The 27973-nt window shown below is 46.3% G+C and overlaps 1 protein-coding gene across 1 annotated transcript; it reads left to right on the top strand.

Moving 5' to 3' along the window:
• Positions 1 to 410: 410 nt before the first annotated feature.
• LOC147447040 (uncharacterized) lies at positions 411 to 27378 on the top strand. Its single transcript, XM_086522943.1, has 4 exons — positions 411 to 678; positions 1523 to 1648; positions 1737 to 1807; positions 26969 to 27378. Exons 1-4 carry the CDS (start codon positions 544 to 546, stop codon positions 27264 to 27266), a joined length of 630 nt encoding a protein of 209 aa, XP_086379069.1. The 5' UTR covers positions 411 to 543; the 3' UTR covers positions 27267 to 27378.
• The last annotated feature ends 595 nt before the right edge of the window (positions 27379 to 27973 follow it).

Raw genomic sequence — 27973 nt, 5'->3', positions numbered from 1 at the left:
TAAATACTTTGTATTCTTTACTCATTACTGAGAACACAATGAAACGAACACACTGGAAATTGCACGCTGTCGTGGGAATGGCACGTTCCCTCGTATTATTAAAATTGAGGAGCACTGTGCAAACTCCCCCATGCATGCATGTTTTCTTTTTCTTCCAAACATAAAAAGAAAACAACATCTAAAAATGAACATATTTTAAACGATCCGTATCACTTTATATTATGATTCTTTTGCGAGATACAACCCTCACTTCGATTCAATACAAATTCGGCTAGCGAAGCACTCTAGTTATGGTTATGTTGTGCGTGGTGGTGTACTGGACTCCATGGCCAATAACTATCATAAGGCACACTATGCATGTGGAGTGAACATAGGCTCGCCAAAAACTATTCAGTCACCCGTTTTTGGGTCAAACTTTGAACTTGTAAAGACAAGCTAAAACTACAACAAGTTTCAAGTTGCAACTTCTAAACCGATAGATTGAAAGTTTCAAGTTTCAAGTTGCAGTGGAATCGTGCAGTCGAAAACCGATAGATTACTAAGATGTCGGACTTAGCCAGAAAGGTACATAATGCAGTGAAGCCTTCGAAGCCATTGATATCTTCTACACCCCACAAATTTCAAGGCATTGTGAAGAAGGGGAAGGATCTTGCGTCTCCTGCAAAGAGCATCACGAAGGTCAGTGTGAGTGTTTGTGGAATTTATGTATGTATGTATGTGGGTGCTGATTGCGGAGTTGATCTGTCATGTGTAAGCATCATGTATGTGAGAGGTGACAATGCGCTGATCATGGGGTTTCATTTGCCAAATTTCTGATTTGAGAAGACCATTGCCTGCCACATGAAGCAATTGCTACTGCTCGAATATTTAAATTCTTGATCTCCTCCTGGTGTTGGTGCCACCATTGCAAGCAAGGCTTTACTTTGGAGGATTTTTGAGTTTACTTCTTGAGAAACAAAAGATAATTGTAATCTAATTGTGCATAGTATGCTAGAGTACTGATCCATTTCTTAAGGAGACAATGGCCCACACAAGCTCAGCACACTATGACGCCAAGATTATACTCCTGTTAACAGAGTTCTAGTAGCTGTCACATTATAGAAGCCTGGTTTTAGAAGCAGAGAAGTTAAGCGTACGTTCTTTTGAGTGGACTATGGTCTGTCTCACTTGTAATTCAGAATCTGTATTGTTTATCAAAGCGAGTATGTGTGTGTGGATATCTTCAATACAACATCAGGTGAATCAGCACGGACTGCGTGCTGCAATGTTCTTGGTGGCTTGCGGAAATATGGTTCTTTATACTTTTTTCCTGCTGAACAATCACACAATTGCATGAATGTCTATGAGAGATGAATATTAGGCTTTAGGACGATGTTTTCAAGTTTTTAGGAAAGGGTATCACCATATGTTTTCTTTCTATTCAAAATTATTCAACGATTTACACTTTTCACATCTCCTGTGCTTCATAGTTGATTGATGCTGAGATCTGTCAGTGACGTTGTCCTTTTGAGGTGACTTGCAGCTTCCAACATCTGTTGGCAAGGTATCATCATCAAAAGTTACTGGTAAAACATTTAAGTTCGAGTCTGATAAAAAGGAGAAGAAGGTTTACGAACTACCTGGCCAGAAACATGACCCTCCAGAAGAGGTCAGTTTTTGGCATCAAGATAATTCACTCTTCCACATGATTGTTGGGTTGCATCTGACAAGCTTACTTCTTTTTTTGCAATTTCTAGAGGGACCCTCTTAGAATCTTCTATGAGAGCTTGTATAATCAAAATCCCAAAAGTGAAATGGCTCAAATTTGGTACGTAGAAAATTTCTCCGGCAGCGTCCTGCTGCTTTCAGTAGACTTGGGCTCATTTAACAAAACTACACTTTTTGTTGAATAATGTGTTTTTGATTGCTCGTGTCTAAGTCTGCGTTTTGGTTTAGGGCTTATGTCATTGCAAATATTTGGATCAAATAGTGTCTACCTTTTCTACTATGGTCGAAAGCCTTTTTATTGCTTGTAGATTTATTTTTGGCAATGGCACAACAGCAGTTTTGCAATGGTTCTTTTACTTACACCAGTCTTTGTTAATTGGAGGGTCAAATGATAAATACTTCAGAATGCATATGGTTTGTGTGCTACTTGCTTGTGCAAATGCTTGATGGCTCTTGTCGTTGGGTGTTTCAAATAGCTGTTTTCTTGGACTGCCATAGTTGTGTTTGATGGTCAATTGGTATGCTTAAAGTAGTTTGGCTCCAAGGGTCTTCGGACTAGTCATTGTTACAATTGGAAGACTGTGCTCGGAGAATGAGGTTGACAGTGCGGCGAAGCAAACAGGTCAACAAAGTCATGAAGTCTTTAAATAGCTCTCGAAAGAAAGCCGCGGAATAGATTACCTTGGCTACCTAGGTTGGAAATCTACATTCGAAGCAGTTAGCAGATCCAAGAAGCGTATACGCTTTGAGGATGATCCCAGTTCATTTTCGTCTATAGACAGCTATGAGAGTTCCTCTTCCTCTGACTCTGGCGGGGAGGACAGGAAGCACTGGAAGCGGAGAAAGACTCGGAAGAGCAAGAAGAAGAAGAAGAACAAGATGGACAAGCAGATCTCATAAAGGATCTCGCAAACAGACAAAACATTCTGGCAATTTTGACAAGGATACGTCGTCCTCCACAATTCTGATTTAGACAAGTTAATGTTTGGAACGAGGTGGAAACGAGGTTACCGATTGAATTATTTTGATCAGCTTGAGAAGAAGAGTGGGAAGACAAAAGACTATAAAGAGGCTGGGCAAGCACTCAAATTTGATACTTTTTTAGGATATAAAGATACCCACAAAGCTCTCGCTTTACAACAGTTTGACATTGTTTTCTTGGGAGGACGCTTTTCTGAACACTCTAAAGTACAAAGAGCTTCTCCCTAGTTGAAAGACAATGGCCAGACTTAGTGGTCGACCCTACTTTTGCAAAAGGAAGCACCCACGTCATGGATAAAGTTCAAACAAGTCTTCACCTCCGCATGGCTCACCGAAGAATATGAAGAGGATGTTATTGCAACATGGAATCATCTTCGGATGACCAAAGAAGACACCTTGGACGATTATTGCCATTGGAAATTTCCTTGAAGCAACAAGTTGAGCGGTTTTGTTGCGGTTTGCCCCATGAGATCCAGCGATACTGTTTGCAAAAGAAGGTGGACTCCATTCTGCGACTCATGGGTCACGCCAAGCAAGGATTTGATATGCACCGGCACACTGACGTACCCAACGGACAGGCCAGTCTTTGCTCAACGGAGGCGAAACTAACATCCCAATAGTAACAAGAAGAAGGGGAAGCAACAAAAGAAGAAACCAACCGGTCCTAGACTGTCAGCCGAGTAGCGAGCTGAATACTTGTAAGGTGTAGCGGAAGTGAATGTTGATATTGCTCAAGATGAGTGCTCCGAACTGTGTTGAAGGGTTCCTTTTACTTACGGAAGGGAGAGCCTTCCGTTTCCTTTAGAGAGAGAGAGTGCAATGATCACAAACAAAGTGAGTACTGTGAATGAAAGTGCTTAGACTGAGAGAAGAGAGGGAGAAGAATACGCCACCAGGCAGTTCTCAAACCCTCCTCCGAGGGCCCCTCTCTCGATGGCGAGAGAGGTCTATTGATTGCACAAATCTGGTACAATGGTGTTGATGCAATGAACTTGATGCTATGATGCAGGGGAAGGCTAAGTCGATGTCGACGGCGATGACGACTAGGGCTGAAATCTGAGACTGAAACGCTAGTGCTATCTGGCTAAAACGCTGAGGTTGAATGGCTGAAATGCTGATGCTGTCTCTGGGCTGTCAGACTGAAAAACGCTATGATTGGCTGGCTGAAAACGCTGCTGATGAAGTTTGCTGAAAACGCTGATGCACTTGCTGAAAAACGCTGAAAGGACTGTTGAAAACGCTGGCGTTGAATGGTTGAGGGAGTCTTGCTGAGGAAGAATGCTAGAGGGCCTGTTGCAAGAGATTGCCTGTGCTCTCTTTGTTTCTCCTGCTTCTACTGAGTGATTGTCAGGTTTCTCTTATAATTCCTTAGCAATTTGCCCTACTTACTTTTCCAACAAAAGTCATTTATTAATAAATAAATAAAAAATGTGTATTTTGGGAAAAAGGGTTCTATGCTCTGTAAAATGCTCATGATGGGTACTGAATGCCATGCTAATGATTATGCTGTGTGCAATAAGACGATATGCAACTAATCTAAGTGCCTGGACATGCACGACATGCGCATAGGCTCACAAGGGTGCAAGAACACTTCTTAGGCTGACTTGAACCCTAGACCTGAGATAGCTTGTCCACATGCACATAGGGTTAGATGTGCACGTGACAATACTACAAAGAGGGCAATTGTTATGGATACGGGGAGGAAGGGCACACTCTTGCCAAGTTTCCCAACAAAACATCCAATGATTAGGTCGAGGACTAGCCAAAGAGTTCCAAAGTGACAAAGGAGCGAGCAAACAAAGGAAAGACAAAGGCAAGACTGGTTCCGGAATTTGTGGGGACGACCCATAACAAATTGACGAAAGTATGGAGCTCTGCAGAGCGTAGAGCAAAATACGAGATGAGGAAGTCCTTATCATTTCAACGGAGGAGCCAAGGCCAATTTCATTCCGATTGAATTGGCTTCTCAACTTGGAATCACGCCAAGGGAAATGGGACCGCCAATGGAGGTAGTTCTAGCAGCACTAGGACGGGATGTTGCCATTACACTTGTCATAGGCAAACTTGGGTTGCATTGTCAAGGGTATGTAGGGCACGGGGACTTTTACATGGAAGGGTGTGACGTCCTTTTGGGAATCCCGTGGTACCACAAGAACGGCATCGTGGGCGATTACAGGGCAAGAAAGGCAATGTTGAACGAGAAGGGTAGAGATATTATAATTTATTCTTGATGTAAAATTAAAGGGCGAGTTTGTCCCACTTGTCCTGGCTTCGGTCGTTTCAAAATCAATAAAATTCAGTCTTTTTGTTTACTTAATCTACTTGAATGAGCTAAATGACAATAAAATGTCAAATATGTCAGACCTAGAGATGGAACGACAAGACTTTTTGCAAGCTCAAGAAAATGGTTTCTCTGAGGGTTTGCCTGGAGAGTTACTGTCACAAAGTGATGACGTGGCATGGCCGATTGGACGCACAAACACAAGGTTATTGTACTTCACTTGAAAAGAGAAACTCCATTGAACACAATGAAGGAGAGGGGCGGAGAGAGAGAAAAGAGACAAATTTGCATGTCGGGTCCCAACCACCCTCAAGGGCCCCCTTGCTCTATTGCCAGAGCAAGTACTTGCTTTATTGACTTGCATAAGGCTGTTACAATGATCCTAGATGTTGATGGAAACTTGATGCAGATGCTTGGTACTGCTGAGATCTTGAAGGGTATTATGGGGTGCTGAGGGATATTGCGGTGGATGCTTGGCACTTGAGAGGCGAAGTGTTGGGTATTGGGTGCTTGGTATTGCGGGTATTGTTGGTTGCTGGTGGTGCTTAGTAGTGATGGTACTGCGAGGCTATGTGGCTGGATGCTGAAAACGCTAGAGGTACTCGGCTGAAAACGCTGATCTACTAGTGCTAAAAATGCTGATCTACTGGTGCTGGAATCGCTGATCTACTGGTGCTGAAAATGCTGAGGAGGTACTGAGGAGACGTTGGCGATCTGGGCTGAAAACGCCAGGTACCTTGTGGGTGCTGATGCTGCAGGTACTTCTCCTGCCTCTTCTAGCGATGGCCCCCACGATGCTTATCTACTAAAATATTGCTGGGTTGAGCAGCCATAGGGAAGACTCCACGATCATCATAAAAAATAATGCATAAAGTCACTTATACTTAAATGCCATGCTAGAGGTGGTTCACACGCGGTAAAGTGCATATGTTGGAACGATTGTACTGTGCAAGAGAGGGTATGCAACTATGACCTTCCTGAACATGCACGTTTTGTTAGAGGTCCACAAAGTGCCTGGCTAGATCCTAAGCTAAACTAAGACTGACGCTAGACTGGAGCAGAAGCTTGTCCACGTGGCACAAGTGCAGAGCGCACGTGACATCCCCCCTTGTTTAAGGTGAGGCACAACTGGCAACCTTCTACCTTTGGATTCTTTCTGTACTTTTGATGTTGAATGCTTTTGATGCTTGTGGATGCATAAGCCGATGAAAACTCCTCCAAACTTGTGGATACTGTGGATGTAGGAACTGCTGCGATGTAAACACCAACCAACCGAGGTACTAAAGAGCCTTACTACTGTCGCAGAATACCAGCCTTGGTGTTGACTTTGCCTTTCGAGCAAGTACTACCACTCGAATAGTCCTGTCGTGAAAACATTGCGGGTGAAGCTGAAAGGTAAGGGTGCTTGAAGGTATTTTCAATGGTCCCATGTCGACGAAAGTTTATGCATGCTACATGCGAATGCGAATGGAGAAGAGGGTTAGAGATCCTTGCACCAACTCCTATATCTGCACACGAGGCAAGCACATCTTGGTATTCAAGATCCGGATTTTCATGTATCTGATGTCGATCTTTGTTCAAAGGCATAGCGATGAAGATGGGAGCGCGCCCGATGAGAGATGGAAAAAGGATGGGAGTGGCTAATGTGTCCACGGCGGCGACGCAAAGATTCTTTGAGAAAAAACTGAGGGAGGTTCTTTGGGTTCTTGGTTCTTTCCTTGAGTTTGCGAGTCCGAAGTAGACACAAAGCTCTGATACCAATGTCATGTGCAGCGGAAGTGTTTAAGGATTTTAGCTCGGATCAAGTACTCCGCACAAACACAAGGTTACTTTACTTCACTTGAAAAGAGAAACTGAACTGAACACAATGAAGGAGAGAGAGGCACAGAGAGAGAAAAGAGACGACAATGCATACTGGGCTCCAACCACCCTCAAGGGCCCCCTTACTCTGTTGCTAGAGCAAGTACCTGTTTATTGACTTGCATAATGCTGTTACAACGATTCTAGATGCTGAGATGCTGATGAAAACTTGATGCAGATGCTTGGTACTGCTGACATATTGAAGGGTACTACAGTAGATGATGAGGGATACTGCGGTGGATGCTTGGCTCTTGAGAGGCCAAGTGTTGGGTACTGGGTGCTTGGTACTGTGGGTGTTGCTGGTTGCTGGTGGCGGCCAGACAAAGTGCAACCTATACATGGGTGGCCAGCCTGGGGACACTAGCCGTATAAGGAAGTGCCTTAGACCTGTGTGAAGCAGCAAAGTGGTGTAAATCTAACACCCCCTCTCAACACCGGATGTCGAACAAACCGCATGAAGCCGAAGATGTGAGGCAAATGATGAAGATGTCTGCTGCGATGTCTGCAGCAGTCTTGGGTGTTTGAACCGTCGAGAGATCTCCACGAGCAGTGTAGCAAACTGCTGTACTCCGCAGATAGAGGGTGAAGATATTGCGTGAAGGTCCCGAACTGAGTGTGAAAACAACTCCTTGTAAAAGAAGTGTCAATAGACCTGCAAGTGTCCTGCCCAATAGGATCTGTGGTGTCTGTAGTCAAACTATCTAGAGAAAACGAGGAAGCCTAGGAACCGTCATGAGTATGAACGGAAGCTTGTTCATGCATGAATCTGCAACCTAGTGTGGCCAGGTGGCTAAGCTGTGTAAAACTCCAGGAAGGCCAGATGTAGCAATCTGTGCCGTAAATGTTCTCTGAAACAAGGAAAGACAGACTAAGCAGTCTGCATTGTAGAAGCTACCGTAAGCTGCAACAGTCACCGATAGACCGCACGGACCACCACTGGATGGTGTCCTGTCAGTAGGTAGGGTAATCCAGGATGAGGGGAAAAGCGAGACTCAACAGTCTGTGTTGTGAAGGGCCTCTGAGAAGAGGTGTGGTCAGATCAAGCTGTCTGCACGGTGATCATCTTGTATGAAGAAGGGAGCCAGACTGAGCAGTTTGCATTGTGAAGTGAAGTGAAGTGGCCAGACCAAGATGTCTGCGTCGTTTTGCCTGTATCTCTTGCCTCCAATCCTCTGGTGTCAACCAAAATAGAATCCGCACCAAAAACGCCACCAAATCGCATCTTGGTGTGGCTCTCAATGCGAATGAGTTAGGAGTGGCCTATTGCCCCAAGTCGGGGGATAAGTCTGTTGTAAGGTTATCGAGGGTGAGTGTAAGAAACCTTGAAGATAGCAATCCAAATGATCAGGAGTGTAGAAGAGCAACTGCACTACCATCCAAGCCAGGCTCTGGGTGACTCTGGATGTAGTCGGATGATGCCGGATCTCCCGCAACTTGCGGGTAAGTTCTCCAAGAGAGTCCAAAGAATTGATGTCCCACTCCAGTTTGTAGATCCAAACAATGAACTTGCCCAAGAAGAGATCCAAGATCCTCTCCCTAAGTCCATGTAGATGCTCTTGTGTAAGCAAGTGAACTGAGATGTCGAGGTCAAGTGGTAAGTGTCTGTCCACCCAAGATGGTGGTGTCTTCTCTGGGAATGTGGGTATCCCATATGCCATGAGCATGGCCATATCTTGTTTGAACTCCTCTGAATCCTGATGAGTGCATAGGTGTGTCCATAACAAACCACGAGTCACCACCCCCTCTGGAGTGCGCAACCGCCGAATGATGGTTGGAATGAATGGATCTCCCAAGGATCGTACGCCCGTAGATGATCAAGCCGATGTCGAAGATACTCTGTATTGCAGCAGTCAATCACTGAGAGACCGCATGGACCACCATCGGATGGTGTCCTGTCAGGAGGTAGCATCCTCCAATGCACAAAACGCAAGCCTGTAAGCTGTTGTCCACCCAAAAATGTAATTGCGAGGTGATGAAAACGTTACTGTCCAGAGCGAATTTCAGCATGTCACAAGACAGACACCACGTGCCAATAGAAAAGAACAGACTGAACAAACTTTTAGCACTTCAATAACAACTGAACGGAAAGAGAGAGAGCACACGCGACACGGAGTGGCGGAATTCCATCCCAGAGAGGATTGGCCCCAAACCTTGGCGCCCCTTTCGATACCTCCCGAAACGATCGGACCGGTGCAAAGGGTTTGGGCAGGGTGGATAATCAAAGTCACAACCCCTGGTGGGCTGGAAACAGAGAAAACAGCAGTGTAGAATGGTTGTAAATAGTGTACAAGGAGAGGACGTGTCCCGGTGTAAGGTGCAGCGGAAGTGAATCTTGAACTTTGCTCAAGATGAGTGCTCCGAACTGTGCTCAAGGTTCCTTTTACTTACAGAAGGGAGAGCCTTCTGTTCCTTTAGTGAGAGAGTGCAATGGACACAAACAAAGTGGATGAACACTGTGAATGAAGGTGCTGAGACTGAGAGGTAGAGAGAGAAGAGAATACGACACCACAGATGTAAAACCCTCTTCCAAGGGCCCCACTCTCGTTGGCAAGAGTGGTCTACTATTGATTGCACAATCTGGTACAATGGCTGATGCAAAGAGTCTACAATGCTTGCTATGTCGAGGTCGACGGTGTGGACGACGAGGACGAGACTATGGCTGAAAACTGAATGCTTGGGATGCTTCTTGTCGGGTTGTCCTTTCTTGCTTGGAATCACTGGATCTGCTGGGCTTCTATCTGCTGAACTTGCTGATGCAAAGCGCTGATGTTGTCCTTGTCAAAACGCTGGTCCATGGGCTGCAAAAATGCTATGATGTAGGTGCTGAAATGCTGGTGGAAAACGCTAGTATGCTGGCTGGAGTCTACAGCGTTTTCAGCCCCTTGCATTGACGTTTCTAGCCATGTGCAGAGGTTGAAAAACGCTACTTTTTGAGGCTTCTTCTTGCTGAAGTTGTTTGCTAGAAACGTCAATGCAAGGGGCTGAAAACGCTGATACTGTTGGAGAGAAAACGTTGGTGTGTTTGGCTCCAAAAACGCTAGGTTGAGGGAGGGGTCGTCTTGCTGAGAAGGGTCTCCAGAGGCTTGTTGCACTGAGTGCCTGATGCTCTCCTTCTTCTTCTACCAGATAGTGCTAGCCTTGTTTGCTTATATATTATCTTAGCAAAATTGCCCTACCTAGTTCCCAACAAAAGTCACTTAATAAATAATAAGTGAAAAATATCAAAAATAGGGAAAATAGGTCTATGCACTGTAAAAATGCTACTGATGGGTTCTGACTGGAAATTTGATGATCATGCTGTGTGCAACCAGAGGATATGCACCTAATCTAATTGTCTGGGCATGCACGGTCTGCGAACAGACTCACAAGGTGCCAGATCACTTCCTATTCTAGACTGGCTGAACTGAACTGAACCTTGGTCATGCTGTAGCTTGTCCACGGACACATAGGGTTGGATGTGTCATGTGACATCCCCTCCTTTTCAAAGTGAGGTACTGGTACGGAACTGTATGGCGTCCAGGGAGATCGCCAATAACATCCGGAATCCTTGAAAGGACTCTTCGCCGGCCCCCTTTGAGGTGTGGGTCGTGCAATACTTGAACTTCATAAAGGTCTGCAACGCTTGCTTCTTTGGGCTGCGCCGAAAGTGACAAAATCATCTGTAGCTCCTTCAATGCTTCAACTTTGTCGATGGACGTAGGTCCATCTTCTTCAAGAATCTCCGATGCTGAAAATTCTTGAAACCACTTCCAACACAAAAACATGAACATACCCATTCCATGTAAAGTGACTGGAAAAATTCTATTCTTCTTTAAAAACTGTGCATGCAATGCAGATGAACAAAGAGATCGAGTGCCAAACTGTTCATCAAACACACGCAAACCATGGGATCGAATCTTGTCTTTCTGATCTAAATCAATCAACTGTGGCAAATCACAACGGAAGTGCCCAAGCTTGGTGCTCATACTTTCTTGTGCTCTTTCTACGATTGTGTTGTGCCAAGGAAGAGACATGAAATGGGACTTCCTTGAATGCATACTTTTCAGCTTTTCATGAACAATCCGCATACATCTGTGCTTATTCATGAGTGAAACGTGCTCAACGTACAAGATGTCATGCCTAGGAAAAGGGATCACATAAAGACGCTGACTAAAATACAGGAAACGATTACGAATGAAACACTCTATCAATGCGTGCTGACTAATCATGTGAACACATAATACTTCCTGTGGGGGTTCTTTGAACCTAGGCTCAAGAGCCAAGATCGGTTCTTCGTGTGAGATCGAATTTGCAATGAGGTTAGCTTCACTAGAAAAAGTATCAACTAAACCATCATCCTTGTGAACAATCACATCGTGATCATACAAATCATCATGCTTGTGAAAAATCACATCTTGATCACGCAAATCATCATGCTTGTCATTGTCATCCAAATCATCATGCTTATCATTATCATTCAAATCATCATGCTTATCATTATCAGGCAATTCATCATGCTTATCATCATGCAAATCCTGTGTGTCATGCTTTGGAAAAGAAGAGACTGATAGAGTCTCCTTTTCCCGAATCTCTTGCATCTGTGCCTGCACTTGAGAAAAGAGTCGCAACATCTCTTGCATTCTTGCGTTGTTCTCGCGCTCGTGCTCACGCTCTATGGCTTCCATCTTTGCGTCGTATTCACGATCTATGGCTTCCATACGTTCTTCGTAGGCCTTTCTTTCTGCTTCTCTTGCTTCGTGTTCGAACTTGTTGTCCATAAACAATTGCGTCAACTCCTTCATAGGAGTTAGTGCAATCCTTGGCGTAGATGGGATAGGGGGAGGGTCATAAAAACCTCTTGGTGGGGAAAATTCTTCTTCGCCTCTCTCATGCTCATCAGCTCCAAGCGAAGTATCCATTCCGCTTCGAGTGATGACCATTCACTGAAGTCTTGGGTTCTTGTGGTCTTGGGTTCTTGTGGTCTTGGGTTCTTAAGTTCACTAGGAACTTGGGTGCTTGGGGGTCTTGGTTCTTGAGGGTCTTGAGGTTCTTGCGGGTCTTGAGGTTCTTCCTTTGCTTGCAATCTGTGTGAGAGAAGGATCTTATCTTCACCCGAGTTCTGCTCTTTTCCATGGGCGCACCCCTTGGCGGCCTTGCGCTCACACCAAGGTTGCTTTTTCCCACTTCACGTCGATTGGCCGGCCGCTAAGTGCACGGTCCGCTCTCAATGAGTGAAAAGAGACACAAGGGGAGGCTGGACAAGCCCTTCTTTCTTGGGATTTCTGTCACTCTTCAAAAACACGATTAGGAATCGACATGCCCAAGTGAACTTGGGTTCGTGTGACCGCAACAAGCAAAAAAATTCTTGTGATTCTTGTGGTTCTTTCCTTGAGTGATACAGAACACTACCAAAGCTCTGATACCAATGTAAGGTGTAGCGGAAGTGAATGTTGAACTTTGCTCAAGATGAGTGCTCCGAACTGTGCTCAAGGTTCCTTTTACTTATAGAAGGGAGAGCCTTCTGTTCCTTTAGTGAGAGAGTGCAATGGACACAAACAAAGTGGATGAACACTGTGAATGAAGGTGCTGAGACTGAGAGGTAGAGAGAGAAGAGAATACAATACCAGAGATGTTGTAAAACCCTCCTCCAAGGGCCCTACTCTCGTCGGCGAGAGTGGTCCACTATTGATTGCACAATCTGGTACAATGGCTGATGCAGTGAGTCTACAATGCTTGCTATGTCGAAGTCGACGGTGTGGACGACAAGGACGAGACTATGGCTGAAAACTGAATGCTTGGGATGCTTCTTGTCGGGTTGTCCTTTCTTGCTTGGAATCACTGGATCTGTTGGGCTTCTATCTGCTGAACTTGCTGATGCAAAGCACTGATGTTGTCCTTGTCAAAACGCTGGTCCATGGGCTGTAAAAACGCTATGATGCAGGTGCTGAAATGCTGGTGGAAAACGCTAGGATGCTGGCTGGATTCTGCTGCTTGCAAATCGCTGAATAGGCTGCTAAAAACGCCATGTGCAGAGGTTGAAAAACGCTACCTGCTGAGGCTTCTTCTTGCTGAAATTGCTGGCTGGAAACGCCAATGCAAGGGGCTGAAAACGCTGATACTGTTGGAGAGAAAACGCTGGTGTGTTTGGCTCCAAAAACGCTAGGTTGAGGGAGGGGTCGTCTTGCTGAGAAGGGTCTCCAGAGGCCTGTTGCACTGAGTGTCTGATACTCTCCTTCTTCTTCTACCAGATAGTGCTAACCTTGGTTTGCTTATATATTATCTTAGCAAAATTGCCCTACCTAGTTCCCAACAAAAGTCACTTAATAAATAATAAGTGAAAAATGTCAAAAATAGGGAAAATAGGTCTATGCACTGTAAAAATGCTACTGATGGGTTCTGATTGGAAATCTGATGATCATGTTGTATGCAACCAGAGGATATGAAATCTAAGTGTCTGGGCATGGACGGTCTGCGAACAGACTCACAAAGTGCCAGATCACTTCCTATTCTAGACTGACTGAACGGAACTGACCGAACCCTGGTCATGCTGTAGCTTGTCCACGGACACATAGGGTTGGATGTGTCACGTGACACCTGGCAAGGTATCGGATGCCAAGCTGGTGGGGCAAAGCCAAGACTTGGAGTGGGCAATGCCCATCGCATCCCCTGTCGTGGCTGAAAAACGCAGGCGTATGGCTGCCCAAAAACGTAGCCCCTACCTGAAAAACAATGATGGAGCAGTGGGGTTTTTTTGCGATGAAACTGCTTGAAAAGGCTGGCGCTGGCTGCTAGGAGGGTGATCGCCAGGTGTAGAGGCCAAAACGCAGGCGGAGGTGGAGTCCTTTGCGATAGAAGCACCAGAAACTCCTTCATTTGCCTGGCTATGGCTAAAACGCTGGCTGAAATCATCTTGGGAAGAGGAACCTCATGCTGATGGTGAAGCGCTGGTCCCTGACCATGAAAAGAAAGCTCTGATACCATGTGAGAGTGCCCGTGTGAGGAAGCGTGAGAGAGGAGAGAAGAGAGAGACAGTAGACACAACACAAAACGTTGGTGTAGGGGAAGAGGGGGCGATCAGCCCCCCTGACTACCAGAGCGCAAGACCAATACAATGTCAATCTGTATATGTGATGGGTACCCCCCTGGCCCTATATATATGAGTGCCCAAGAGAGCCCACACTAGGTGGGCGTCTGTCCCAAACCTGGGCAGCCGGACAAGAGTGCAATCTATACATGGGTGGCCAGCCCGGGGACACTAGCCGTACAAGGAAGTGCCCTAGACCTGTGTGAAGCAGCAGAGTGGTATAAATCTAACAAACATGCACGTTTTGCTAGAGGCTCACAAAGCGCCAGGTTAAATCCTAAGCTAAACTAAGAGTGACGCCAGAGTGTAGCAGAGGCTTGTCCATGTGGCGCAAGTGCAGTGCGCACATGACATCCCCACTTCTTAAACGTGAGGCACCACTGCCGAACTTCTACCTTTGGATTCTTTCTATACTTCTGATGCTGAATGCTTCTAATGCTTGTGGATGCATAAGCCGATGAAAATTCCTCCAAACTTGTGGATATTGTGGATGTAGGTAGTGCTGCGATGTAAACACCGACCAACCGAGGTACTAGGTAGCCTTACTATCGTCGCAGAATACCAGCCTTGGTGCTGACTCTGCCTTGCGAGAAAGTACTACCACTCGAATAGTCATGTCGTGAAAGCATTGTGGATGAAGCTGAAGTTAGGGTGCTCGGAGGTATTTTCAATGGTTCCATGTCGAACGGAAGTGGATACATGCTACATGCGAATGCGAATGCAGAAGAGGGTTAGGGATCCGTGCACCGACTCCTATATCTGCATACGAGGCAAGCACATCTTGGTATTCAAGATCTGGATTTTTATGTATCCGATGTCGATCTTTGTTCAAAGACACAGCGATGAAGATGGAAACACGTCCGATGAGAGATGGAAAAAGGGTGGGAGTAGCTAATGAGTCCGGGGCGGCGACTCGAAGATTCTTTGAGAATAAAAAACTGAGGGAGTTTCTTTGGGTTTTTGGTTCATTCCTTGAGTTCGCGAAGCCGAAGCAGACACAAAGCTTTGAGAATTTTAACTAACACAATGAAGAAGAGAGAGAGGCAGAGAGAGAGAAAAGAGAGATGACGTTGCATTTGGGGTCACAACCACCCTCCATGTCCCCCTTGCTCTGTTGCAAGAGCAAGTACCTGCTATATTGAGTTGCACAATGTTGTTACAATGATCCTAGATGCTGATGGAAGCTTGGTACTGCTGAGATACTGAAGGGTATTGTGGTATGTGCTGAGGGATATTGCGGTGGATGCTTGACACTTGAGAGGCTAAGTGCTAGGCATTGGGTACTTGGTACTGCTGGTTGCTGGTGGTGCTTAGTACCGATGGTACTGCGAGGCTATGGGGCTGAATGCTGAAAACGCTAGAGGTATTGGGCTGAAATCGTTAATCTATTAGTGCTGAAAACGTTGATCTACTGGTGCTGAAAACGTTGATGTAGGAGAGACTCTGGTGATCTGGCTGAAAACGCTAGGTACCTCGGGGGTGCTGATGCTAGGGGTACTTCTCCTGCCTCTTCTAGCGATGGCCCCCATGATGCTTATCTAACACTACTGGGTTGAGCAGCCGTAAGGAAGACTCCACCACCATCACAAAAAATAATACATAAAGTCACTTATACTTAAATGCGAGGCTAGAGGTGGTTCACACGTGGTAAAGTGCATATGTTGGAATGACTGTATTGTGCAAGAGAGGGTATACAACTATGACCTGCCTGAACATGCATATTTTGCTAGAGGCTCACAAAGTGCCAGGTTAGATTCTAAGCTAAACTAAGAGTGGCGCTAGATTGTAGCAGAAGCTTGTCCACGTGGCGCAAGTGCAGTGCGCACATGACATCCCCCCTTGTTAAAGGTGAGGCACAACTGCTGAACTTCTACCTTTGGATTCTTTCTGTACTTTTGATGTCGAATGCGTTTGATGCATAAGCCGATGAAAAATCCTCCAAACTTGTGGATAGTGCGGATGTAAATAGTGTTGCGAGGCAGAGAGAGAGAAAAGAGAGACGACACTGCATGTGGGGTCACAACCACTCTCCATGTCCCCCTTGCTCTGTTTCGAGAGCAAGTACCTGCTTTATTGACTTGCACAATGTTGTTACAATGATCCTAGATACTGAGATGCTGATTGAAACTTGATGCAGATGCTTGGTACTACTGAGATACTGAAGGGTATTGCGATAGGTGCTGAGGGATACTGTGGTGGATGCTTGGCACTTGAGAGGCTAAGTGCTAGGTATTGGGTACTTGGTACTGCGGGTGCTGTTGGCTGCTGGTGATGCTTAGTACTGATGGTACTGAGAGGCTATGGGGCTGAATGCTGAAAACGCTAGAGGTACTGGACTGAAATCGCTGATCTACTAGTGCTGAAAACGCTGATCTACTGGTTCTGAAATCGCTGATCTACTGGTGCTGAAAACGTTAATGTACTAGTGCTGAAAAACGTTGAGGAGGTACTGAGGAGACGGTGGCGATCTGGGCTGACAACGCTAGGTACCTTGGGGGTGTTGATGCTGTGGGTACTTCTCCTGCCTCCTCTAGCGATGGCCCCCGGGATGCTTATCTACTCAAATACTGCTGGGTTGAGCAGCCATAAGGAAGACTCCACGACCATCATAAAAAATAATGCATAAGTCACTTATACTTAAATGCCAGGCTAGAGGTGGTTCGCACGTGGTAAAGTGCATATGTTGGAATGACTGTATTGTGCAAGAAAGGGTATGCAATCATGACCTGCCTGAACATGCATGTTTTGCTAGAGGCTCACAAAGTGCCAGGTTAGATCCTAAGCTAAACTAAGACTAACGCTATACTGGAGCAAAAGATTGTCCACGTGGCGCAAGTGCAGAGCGCACGTGATATCCCCCCTTGTTAAAGGTGAGGCACAACTGACAAACTTCTACCTTTGGATTCTTTCTGTACTTTTGATGCTGAATGCATCTGATGCTTGTGGATGCATAAACCGATGAAAACTGTCACTGCATATTTTTTATTTATTTGATTTTTACTTGTTCTTCTTGGAACCCTTGAAAAGGTGCAATTGGACATTGCATGGCTAGTGTGAAACGGCTACGGCCGAACGGGTTTCTCACATTGGGAATCTAGGTCGGTCAGTCTGGGACTGGTCGGGCCAGTTAGCATTGAATTCTGAATAGTATGGAAGCCTGTGTGCGCCTAAGGAAATATGGGCCACTCGGCAAGTCACTTACAACTTTATAAGTTGGTGGGTACTCGGAATTAAACCAAAAGGAGCGAATTGGACACTTGACGGCTCCACAGTGTTTTGCCAGATCCATCAAGGCATGACCGAGCCGTTGCAGGAAAGGAGATTTCCAATGCTTAGAGGACTCGTGATGCTCGAGCGAAAGCCCATGTAATTGAGCTACCAGCGGTGTCCATTGATCCAAGGCAGTTTGCTTTACCTGTACAGGAAACGTTTGTGATTGGTCAAGGGAGTAATGAGCAGGCTATTCGTTAGACCCTTCCGTTACCTACTACATATCGTGGTTATTTTGGCGGTGGTTCAGTGTTTCAAGCTATGGCTGGACCTTTCACAGGTTATATGCCAGGGAACGTGTTTGGGACGATGCAAACAAGCATGGGTAACCCTATGTATGGGAACATAGGTGTCCAACTACGTTTTCAGGGTGCCTATGGTCAATTTCGAGTGCCTGGAAATGGCTGGTTTTTTGTAGCAAAATGCACATATGACAGGTAAACAGGTGATGCGAGTGCTGGAATGGACAATCATTGCAAGGTGCAGCGGAAGTGACTTTCTGCTGAATACTGACACTGTCGGCGAGGACGATGATGGCGACGACGCGACGACGATGCGCTGAAAATGCAGATGCTGAAATCTGCAGACAGCGGGCTGAATCTGAAAACGCTGGTTGATCTGATGGTACGGCGAGGATCTGTTGCAGGTAGGTGAGATTTGCGAGGCTAGGGACTGGATGTGCTGTGTCTAAGTGCTGATAACTGAAAACGCTGATGCACTGGAGCTGATTTGACGCCAGAATCTGCAAAACGCTAGGCAATCTGCAAGATGCAAAAATGCTAGGCTTGATCTGCAATTTGCTAACGCCAAGTAGTGGGATCTAAAAACACTGGCTCATCTGGGATGTCCAAAAACACCAAGTTTGTCTTGTGGCTGAAAATGCTAAGTTTCCTGTCGGTCTTGCTGAGAAGGTGCAGTGCAAGTTGTTGGAACTTCTTCTGCCTCTTTTGCCAGAAAGTGCTAGCGCTAGGTTTTATTTATAGACACTTAGCAAATTTGCCCTACCCAGTTTTCCAACAAAAGTCACTTATTAAATAATAAGGGAAAAATAGATAAATTGGGAAAATGGGTTCTATGCACTGTAAAATGCTCATGGTGTGTAGTGAATGTCATGCTGATGATCATGTTGTGTGCAACCAAAGGATAGCAACTACTCTTAGTGCCTGGACATGCACGGCGTGCGCACAGGCTCAGAAAGGTGTCAGAACACTTCCTAAGTTGACCTGAATCCTAGACCTGAGATAGCTTGTCCACATGCACATAGGGTTAGATGTGCATGTGACAATCATGGAGCACCACTTTTATGGGCACGTGTTTATGACAATTTGACTCCTTTGAGTCAGCCTAAAGATTACAAGGAAGGTGGGCAGGCAGTGAAGTTTGAAACTTTCAGGGGAGCTGAGGATCAATTGAAGGCTTTGACATTCATACAACAGTTTGATGTAGCTTATGCTTGGAGGAAACTTCACAGAGTCTTCGAAGATACGCAAGGCTGCCATTTCTTGAAAGGGAATGCGCTTCAATGGTGGACCGCATTGTTGAATCAGGGTTAAGCCCCTACAACGTGGGTCCAATTCAAACAATTTTTTGCACGTGCATGGCTTACAAACACTTTTGAATGCAGATTACCCAAGAAAATAAGGGACCACTGCACAAAGACTACTATCATGAATATGGCGCAGTTGATTGAGAATGCAAGAGTAGCCAGTAAATTTGTCGAAGGGAGATTCCGATGGATATAATAGTAACAAGGGAGGGTCCCAAGGCGAACATTTTTCAGCCAAGGGCAATGCTACAACAAAGCCTTCTGTACCTCCCACAAAGAAACCCTCCGCTGATGAAGCTTACACGTCCAAGAAGCAGTGTAGATCTTCTTCTGGGCGAGGACAAGGACAAAACATGCATTTTTCTGGCAAATCTTTTGAAGAAAGGAAAGCTCTAAGAGAGGCCAAGAAATGGAACATTTGTGAAGAGGACATTTTGCTAATGAATGCCCACAAAGAAAGTCACAGGATAAGGATGACAAGTCAAAGCATAAAGGGAAGAAGCCAAGACTTGTCCCAGTTTTGGTTGTGACCAGCCAAACATAGATGCCATGGAATTGTGTAGAGCTTGGGGCAAAGTTAAAGACCAGTATTGGTTTTCTTTGATCTAGGAGCCTGCACAAATTTCGTATCACGAGAATTGGCATCAAAGTTGGGCATTCGTGCAGAGGAGATGGGTATGACAGTTGAAGCAGATTTGGCATGCCCAGGTCATTCAGAGCCTATTACTCCCATTTTGGGGAAACTTCGTTTGCACATTCGGAGTTAAGTGGATGCGGAAGAATTTCATATTATGCCACTTGAAGGTTGTGAGGTGTTATTGGTATCCCATGGTGTTACAGTTGCATGCTATGGTGGATACTTACAACAAAAAGATCATGTCTAGTATGTCAAAATGTCAGGTGCAATGGAATTTGGTGAAGATCTAGTTTTACACTTCCACAAATCCTTCAACTTCTTTCCTTGCGTTAGTGATTCCTTTCAACTTCAATGATGGTTCCTTTTACTTTCCCCCTGAAGAGAGGCTGAGAGAATGCAATAGAGATGTGTAGAGAGCAAGAGAGAGAGAAGAAGAGAGCGACACCCGATGGGGTCCCAACCAACCCTCTCAAGGCCCCCCCACACCGTTGCCGATGTGGTGTTTGCTTTAGATTGTGTAAATGGAAGGTACACACAATGCAATACCTCAATGCAGACTCTATTGACTCGAACGATGACAATGACCTCAGTAACTCCTCCAGACGAGGCACCTCCGGGGCTGATTTGATGCACCTTTGATCCTTGTTGATGTGGGGTTGCGGATGGCCACCAAGGGTAGACCTTGGGCTGATTTGCGCTCCCGATGTGAGAGGAATGAAGGGCTGAATGCTGGCTGCAAAAACGCAGATCTGCAGCGAAAAATGCAGCAGATCTCTCGCGTAAAGCAGGGTTGAAAAACGCAGATCTCAATGAAGGCGATGATGGGCAGCAATGTGAGCACTCGATGTCAGCGAGGGAATGACCGAGGTGAGAGCTCGATGGGCTGCCGAAGTACCGGTCCACAACCGTGACATGCTAGCGCTCAAGGATCTTGCACCGCCTTGCCTGCGATGGGCTGAAAACTGAAAAAGCTGGCCTGATCTGCTACTGTGAGATGACGATGAGGTTACAGGTTGGAAACGTTAGATGTTGCTGCCCCAAAAAGCTGCAGACTGAGAAACGCTAATGCTGAAAACTGAAATTGCTGGATGATCTGGGAAGAGAACGCCAGGCCTCTGCAGTTCTCCTCTAGCGCTCTTTCTTTTGCAATCTGACTCTAGAATGGGAGCTCTCCTCCTCCTTTTATAGGTGAAGTATAGGCCTTACAAATCTTATTATGCCTAGGTAGGGCAAGTGTCCACCAGGTTTTCCAACAAATAAATCAATTTATTGATTTATTTTAAAAATGAGCAGGGATAATCGAACAGGGTGAAATTGTCGCACATCCATCCCACTCGAGAATCCGATCAACGCGGGGAATGGCTCGTTGGATTCCTCTAACCTAAAACTATATGCACGTCATGCCAGATGCCTACGGTAGTGTAATTTCAGTTCTCACTAGGTTTGGACAGCTTTGTGAGACTCTGATCTACATGTCCGTATCGTCTGTTCTTAATTGAATAAAGAAATGCCGGAAGGGGCGCCAGTTTTTGGAGCCTACAGGGTGTCGGTCTTCGTGTGCACAGTGACATTCTAGCCGCTGGACGCATCTGTGTTCTCTTTTCTTCCCAGTGCTCTGTGTAAATTGTCACGTGCACATCTAACCCTATGTGCATGTGGACAAGCTACTTCAGGACAAGGGTTCAAGTCAGCTTAGGAAGTGTTCTGGCACCTTTGTGAGCCTATGTGCAGGCCGTGCATGTCCAGGTACTTAGAGTAGTTGCATTTCCTCTGGTTGCACACAGCATGATCATCAAATTACAGTCAATACCCATCAGGGGCATTTTATAGTGCACAGAACCCATTTTCCCTATTTTAGCCATTTTTCACTTATTATTAATAAGTGACTGTTGGGAAACTGGGTAGGGCAAATTGAGTAAGCGAGTATATAAGAAAACCTAGCGCTAGCATTATCTGGTAGAAGAGGCAGCAGACCACAACCTGAAGTGCACCTTCTTAGCAAGACGACAAGAGGACCTAACGTTTTCAAGCCACCAAGAACCAGCATTTTTCAGCATTGCAGATCAGCCTCAGCGTTTTGCATTTGCAAATCAGCCTGGCGATAGCAGGACTCAGCAGATTCCCTAGCGTTTTTGGATCAGCAGAACACCTAGCGTTTTGCAGATTCCCCGTGACGGTTCAGCCTTTGCATCAGCATTTTGCAGTTTCAGCAGATAGACACCGCAGAATAGTCCCCAAACCTCACAGATCTCACCTTCCCGCAGCAGATCCTCGCCGTGCGGTTAGATCAGCCAAAGTTTGCAGATTCAGCCTGCTATTCGCAGATTTCAGCATCTGCGTTTTCAGCACGTCATCATCGCATCGTCGTTGTCACCGACATAGAGTCAGAATTCAGCAGATACAAGATTTGCAGACTTCAGCCCTTAGCGTTTTCAGATTTCAGCCTGTCTCGTCGTCGTCCTCATCGTCGTCGACATCGTCGCAAGTCGACATCGTCGGCAAGTCCATTGCATTCAGACCATTGTAGAGATTTGTGCAATCAATAGTAGACTGCTCTCGCCATAGAGAGTGGGGCCCATGGAGGAGGGTTTGACAACATTTTTTTGTCCCATCACCTTCATTCACAGTGTTTATCCACTTTGTTTGTGATCATTTGCACTCTCTTACTAAAGGAACGGAAGGCTCTCTCTTCCATAAGTAAAAGGAACCCCTTGAGCACAGTTCGGAGCACTCATCTTGAGCAAAGTTCAACATTCACTTCCACTGCACCTTACATAAAATTAACATGTAATTGAATTAGTACCACCCTCTACGGTGTATAGGCCGGTTATAAAAACTCCTCCAAACTTGTGGATACTGCGGATGTAGGTTATGCTGCGATGTAAACACCGACCAACCGAGGTTCTAGGTAGCCTTACGTCGCAGAATACCAACCTTGGTGCTGACTTTGCCTTCAGAGCAAGTACTGCCACTCGAATAGTCATGTCGTGAAAACATTACGGGTGAAGCTGAAAGGTAGTGGTGCTCGGAGGTATTTTCAATGGTTCCATGTTGATGGAAGTAGCTGCACGCTACATGCGAATGCAGAAGAGGGTTAGGGATCTTTGTACCCACTCCAAGGCAAGCAAATCTTGGTATTCAAGATCTGGATTATCGTGTATCCGATGTTGATCTTTGTTCAAAGACATAGCGATGTAGACGGGAGCGCGCCCGATGAGAGGTGGAAAAAGGGTGGGAGTGGCTAATAAGTCCGAGGCGGCGACGCGAAGATTCTTTGATAAATAATACTGAGGGAGGTTCTTTGGGTTCTTGGTTTTTTCCTTGAGTTCACAAAGCCGAAGCAGACACAGAGCTCTGATACCAATGTCATGTGCAGCAGAAGTGTTTAAGGATTTTAGCTCTGATCAAGTACTTCGCACAAACAGAAGGTTACTTTAGTTCACTTGAAAAGAGAAACTAAACTGAACACAATGAAGAAGAGAGAGGCAGAGGGAGAGAAAAGAGACGACATTGCATGTGGGGTCACAACCACCCGCCATGTCCCCCTTGCTCTCTTGCCAGAGCAAGTACCTGCTTTATTGACTTGCACAATGTTGTTACAATGATCCTAGATGTTGAGATGCTGACGGAAACTTGATGCAAATGCTTGGTATTGTTGAGATACTGAAGGGTATTGCGATAGGTGCTCAAGGATACTGCGGTGGATGCTTGGCACCTGAGAGGCTAAGTGCTGGGTAGTGGGTGCTTCGTATTGTGGGTACTACTGGTTGCTGGTGGTGCTTAGTATAGATGGTACTGTGAGGCTATGGGGCTGAATGCTGAAAACGCTAGAGGTACTGGGCTGAAATCGCTGATCTACTAGTGCTGAAAACGTTGAGGAGGTATTGAGGAGATGTTGTTGGGGGTGTTGGTGCTGCGGGTACTTCTCCTGCCTCTTCTAGCGATGGCCCCCAGGATGCTTATCTACTCAAATAGTACTAGGTCGAGTAGCCGTAGGGAAGACTCTAACTTGAGGGCACTATGTGCTGGACGGGGTTTTCAGATGCATGGATTAGGGGAGTGTCAGCTCTCTACAGGTGTCCGCACAGTCAGGTGCTGTTGGCCGAGGGGAACTCTTCATGCTCACATAATCAGTTTGACATGGCTGCTCTCTTGCCCTCTTCCGGTTTCTCTTCTATGCTGAGGCAATGAGCAAATTTTTGACCTCACTGGAGGTTAGTTTGTGTGGATTGCAGCTTCCTATTCGGGGAGATGAGCTTTTGGACGCTGAGTTTGCTAATGACTTAGGCATGCTTCTGGAGGGCTGGGTGGCCAACTTGCACAGGTGTGAGCAGCCTCTTGAGGTGTTTTGTTGTGCGTTGGGAGCACTGAGCAATTGGCGGAAGACAGTGGCTTTCTGGTTGGTAGTGCTCCCATGCCCGATTGGTCACTTGCAAAGGGCTTGAGGTGGATCTCCCCCAGGGACACCAATACGCTACTTGGGCTATCAGGTTGGTTCGGATCTATCACTAGAGATCCTCTTCTCCTTTCCATCAGGAGGAAACTACTCCATTGGAGCTCAACATGACTTTCTCTTGTTGGCAGGGTTGGGGCCAACCAGATGCTTTTGGCTACTATGTGGTACATTACTTCTTGCTGAATTTTCTCGAGGTCTTGCATCAACCAAGTGGAGAGGTTGATCAGGAACTTTTTGTGGTCGGAGTGAGACAGTTGGCTCGGGCCAAAGTCTCTTGGCAGGTCATCACTTTACCTTGCTCTTAGGGAGGATTGGGGATCATCGATCCAGCACGACAGAGTAGAGCCCTCCTTGGGAAGCTTGTGGTCAGAGGAATTCTTCCAGGGGAGGAGCCTCGGAAGAAGGTATTATTGCTACACCGGATTCATGCGCGAGTCCCACAGACGTGCGACCCATGGAGCCCTTCCACCCCTTGGATTCTCACAGAGTTGCGTACACCGTAGAGCAACACTGGCCCACACCCATTGAGGAGCGTTTGAGGCAACCACTTGTTTGGAACCCTATGGTCAGCACACAGTGTGGTAGCAGACCTCATGTCTCTTGGGATCCCATGGCAAAGGGTCGAGCCTGTACTTTTGGTGACTGGCTACAATTTACAGTACTTTCTGAGTTGGTAGCAGACCTCATGTCTCTTGGGATCCCATGGCAAAGGGTCTAGCCCGTACTTTTGGGGACTGGCTACAGTTTATAGTACTTTCTGAGGAGATTCAGAGCATTCAGCTGCGAGACATGAGGGGAGTGCAGAGCATGTGCTAGGATATTGTAGAGGCTATACCTGCAGATTGGTACATCCCTCTTGAGCCAGCAGCTCATCGCTAGATGGAGGTTTTCACGCGCTTGGAGGTCCTCATTTCAATTAGGGCTTGTTGAGACACAGGTTCTAGCATGTTCTTTGAGGTTCAGAGGGAGGGTCGCCTCCACACAAGTCACTGCCGAGGCACCAGAGGTGGTTTGAGTGTTGCCTTTCAATGGATCAAAGTCGTGACCATCAGTGGGAGGACGTGTCATAGACCCTGACCCGTCCGATCTCAAGTTAGGACACTGGCTGCTTTGGGCTTGGAAAAGCCGCCCTTTGGTGCGAGTGCAGTAGGACTCGGGGGAGTGGTTTTGGCAGGATCCCTTTACTCCAGCCGATCGCCCGGGGACCCCCTTCTTCTAGTACATAGCTCGGCTGGGTTGCCACATACTGACAGCATGGAGAGAGGCTCATTCTGCTTGGCAGGATTTTGGGAGCACTTGTGGGGCAGCAGACAGCCGAAAAGAGTCACCATGTTCCAGTGGGTAGTTGCATATCGAGCTATTGCAGTCAGAAAGTTGGTTGGTGCACAGCGGCCTCTCTGCAGTATATGCCGTCTGTGACCACCCACTTGAGACCCAGCGTCACTGTCTGCGGGACTACAGCAGGTTTGGCTTCGGGTTCTTCGTCTGATGCATGCACTTGCTACAGCCAGCTAGTACACTTTGGGGTGGTGCAGCTTGTTTCACACTTATGGGCCCAACACTTCGTTTTGAGACGGCTTCAGTCAGTAGGATGATTGTGATACAGGAGGGTGGCCTACACTCCAGCCCGCCATAGAGCTCATCCCTCAAAAGTGGAGCAAAGATAGAGAGTTGTCACAAGACGGGCACCACGTGCCAATAGAAAAGAACAGACTGAAAAGACTTTTAGCACTTCGATAACAACTGAACTGAGAGAGAGAGAGAGAGAGAGAGAGAGAGAGAGAGAGAGAGAGAGAGAGAGAGAGAGAGACGACATGCGACACGGAGTGGTGGAATTCCACCCCAGAGAGTATTGGCCCCAAACCTTGGCGCCCCTTTCGGTATTTCTTTATATTGCATCAACACAGTACAAGCCGGTACTCCAGACTCTACACGTTCTCCAGGAAGCATGCCAGAGAATGAGCCCATGGCCTCATATTTAAAGGCCCTAGGCCCCAAAAGTAGCTTACGTGAAAAGCCTTCAAACTCAAAAGCTTCTAGTCCAAAAGCAATGCCAAAAAGCTGCCAGCGTAAATCATGGAATGCCGTACAACTGCCACGTCAGCGCTGTCAGCGTGTTCTGCGGAAATCTGCAACGTCAGCACCGTCAGTGCAAATTGCGGAGATCCGTACAGTTCTGCCACGTCATCAGCTGGTTGCGCAAGCCTTTGTGTGTGTGTGTGGGTCCTGCTTTATTTTGAATTCCTTTATGTCACTGGGGCCCCATCGGACGGGGCCCCCATAAGTTGGTAGGACTTCTTCTTCTGTTACTTGTTCTTCTTAGGGTTTAGGCCCCTCTGCTGGGATCTGCAAGTTGGCTCCATTCTTCAGGGCTTTGACACGTTAGCAATTTGTGACAGAGTGGTGTTGGGAGTTCATCTACAGCCGGACACTATGGTTCATCTGGCGAGCCCGCTGCTTCCGCACCTTCAAGGCTCGACCCATCCCACTGCCGAAGACTATCTGTGACATTTGGCTGGAGCTGATCCATAGGCCTGTTTAAGAGGCTTTAGGGCAGCTCCAACCGCATGCAGGTGAGCCGTGAGGCCTTCTTGCGACGTTGGCGGCCAGGGCCCTTCTTCACCACGTTTCGTGGTGTGCCTAGATGGCAATACCATTCACCAGTGTGGTTGTTTCCTCCTCCCAATTGGTCATCATTGTATATATCTTGCCTTTTCATTGGGACAGTTTCTTCACATTTTGATGTAACCCTCTCTAGCAGGGGCAGGTTGTAGCCCGTTGGGCAGTTTTCTTAAGTAATGAAAGGATCTTTTTCTTGGAAAAAAAACGAGACATTGTACGATATAATTGTAATACATTGTTTTTTCCTATACGACATCGTACCGTACTTTACTGTACACCCATATGATAACAACCTTGATTCAAAGTACATCCTTTTTACCAAGGAGGAGATGAGTTGTCACTAGATTTAGTGTTAAACTAGAGTTGCCTGCATGGGCCACTGGTCATTTTTAGGTAAGCTAAAGTTAAACATCTGCTCAACACAAATCACAAGCAAGCTTGATAGTAATTATGTGCATATGATTATGATGTTCCAAGCATACGATACCAGGTTGCATTTTGGTAGAGGACTAAGGAGAGTGTTGTGGGCCTTTTATTTTTGGCAGGATGATGGAGCATGGTCTTCTACCATCTGAGGCTGCAAAGAAGGCTTTGGAAAGGAAGAAGAAGAGCCAGCTCAATCAAAAGCTGGGCCTTCCTGCAAAAGCATCTAAAGCTGTCACATTCAAATCTGAGAGAGTGGTCACAAAGGGGATGGTGATAACACCAGAGAGGAAGGTTTTTTCCTCGAATGGTGGTAGTAAATTGCTCTCAAACGTGAAAAGAAAGCTAGATATGGCTAGTGATTCTGATGATGATGATAAACCTCTCAAGCCAAAAAAGAAGCCCAACACATGTACATGATCAACAAGCCACAAAATTCATATAATATGACTATACAAGAATTGAACCATTGTATGCTTCATATTCCATCACAGACTGTTAAAGAAATAAAAAACCAGGAGAGTATTAATCAGATGGGTAACAATACCCGGTGCAAACTCTCTCTCTCTCTCTCTCTCTCTCACACACACACACGCGCGTGCGCGCTTTTGCCTAGTGCCTTGCCGTACCCTCTAAAACTGCACTTTCCATATGTGCATTTTAGAGGGCCCTTGACATGCCCCATATGCCTCTTACCAGCAGGTATAAACTGCACTATTGCAAGGTTTTAGAGCATACACAACCATGTCTGTACATGGCATGCGGTGGGTGAGGTGAGATCTATATGGTTGAAGGTGCATATTGGAGCACAATTTGGAGCGTTGGTTCATTGCAGCTAAACTAGTGAACTATGCAGCACCCCTTGATTGGACATTTGTGATTTGCGATTGCGATGCTTAACTTTGACCATAGATCTCCAATGGAGGATGAGATGCTTCTTGGCTTGCTTACACCTTGTATCAATCAAAAGGTGTTGGGGAGTGGTTGAAAGCTCGTCCCCCAAATCCTCATGCCCAAGAAGTTTGTTAGGGTAGAGGAGGATGGGTCCCAAAACTAGGACAAGGTTTGAATAAATCCATCCCATCTTCTCCAGGGGTGCCTCTACCCTACACAAACTTCTTGGGCAT

Source organism: Adiantum capillus-veneris, chromosome 11 (assembly GCF_014529385.1).
Source record: "Adiantum capillus-veneris isolate H3 chromosome 11, ASM1452938v2, whole genome shotgun sequence".
NCBI classification, from domain to species: domain Eukaryota; kingdom Viridiplantae; phylum Streptophyta; class Polypodiopsida; order Polypodiales; family Pteridaceae; genus Adiantum; species Adiantum capillus-veneris.
This window is presented reverse-complemented; position numbering and strand designations above follow the sequence as displayed.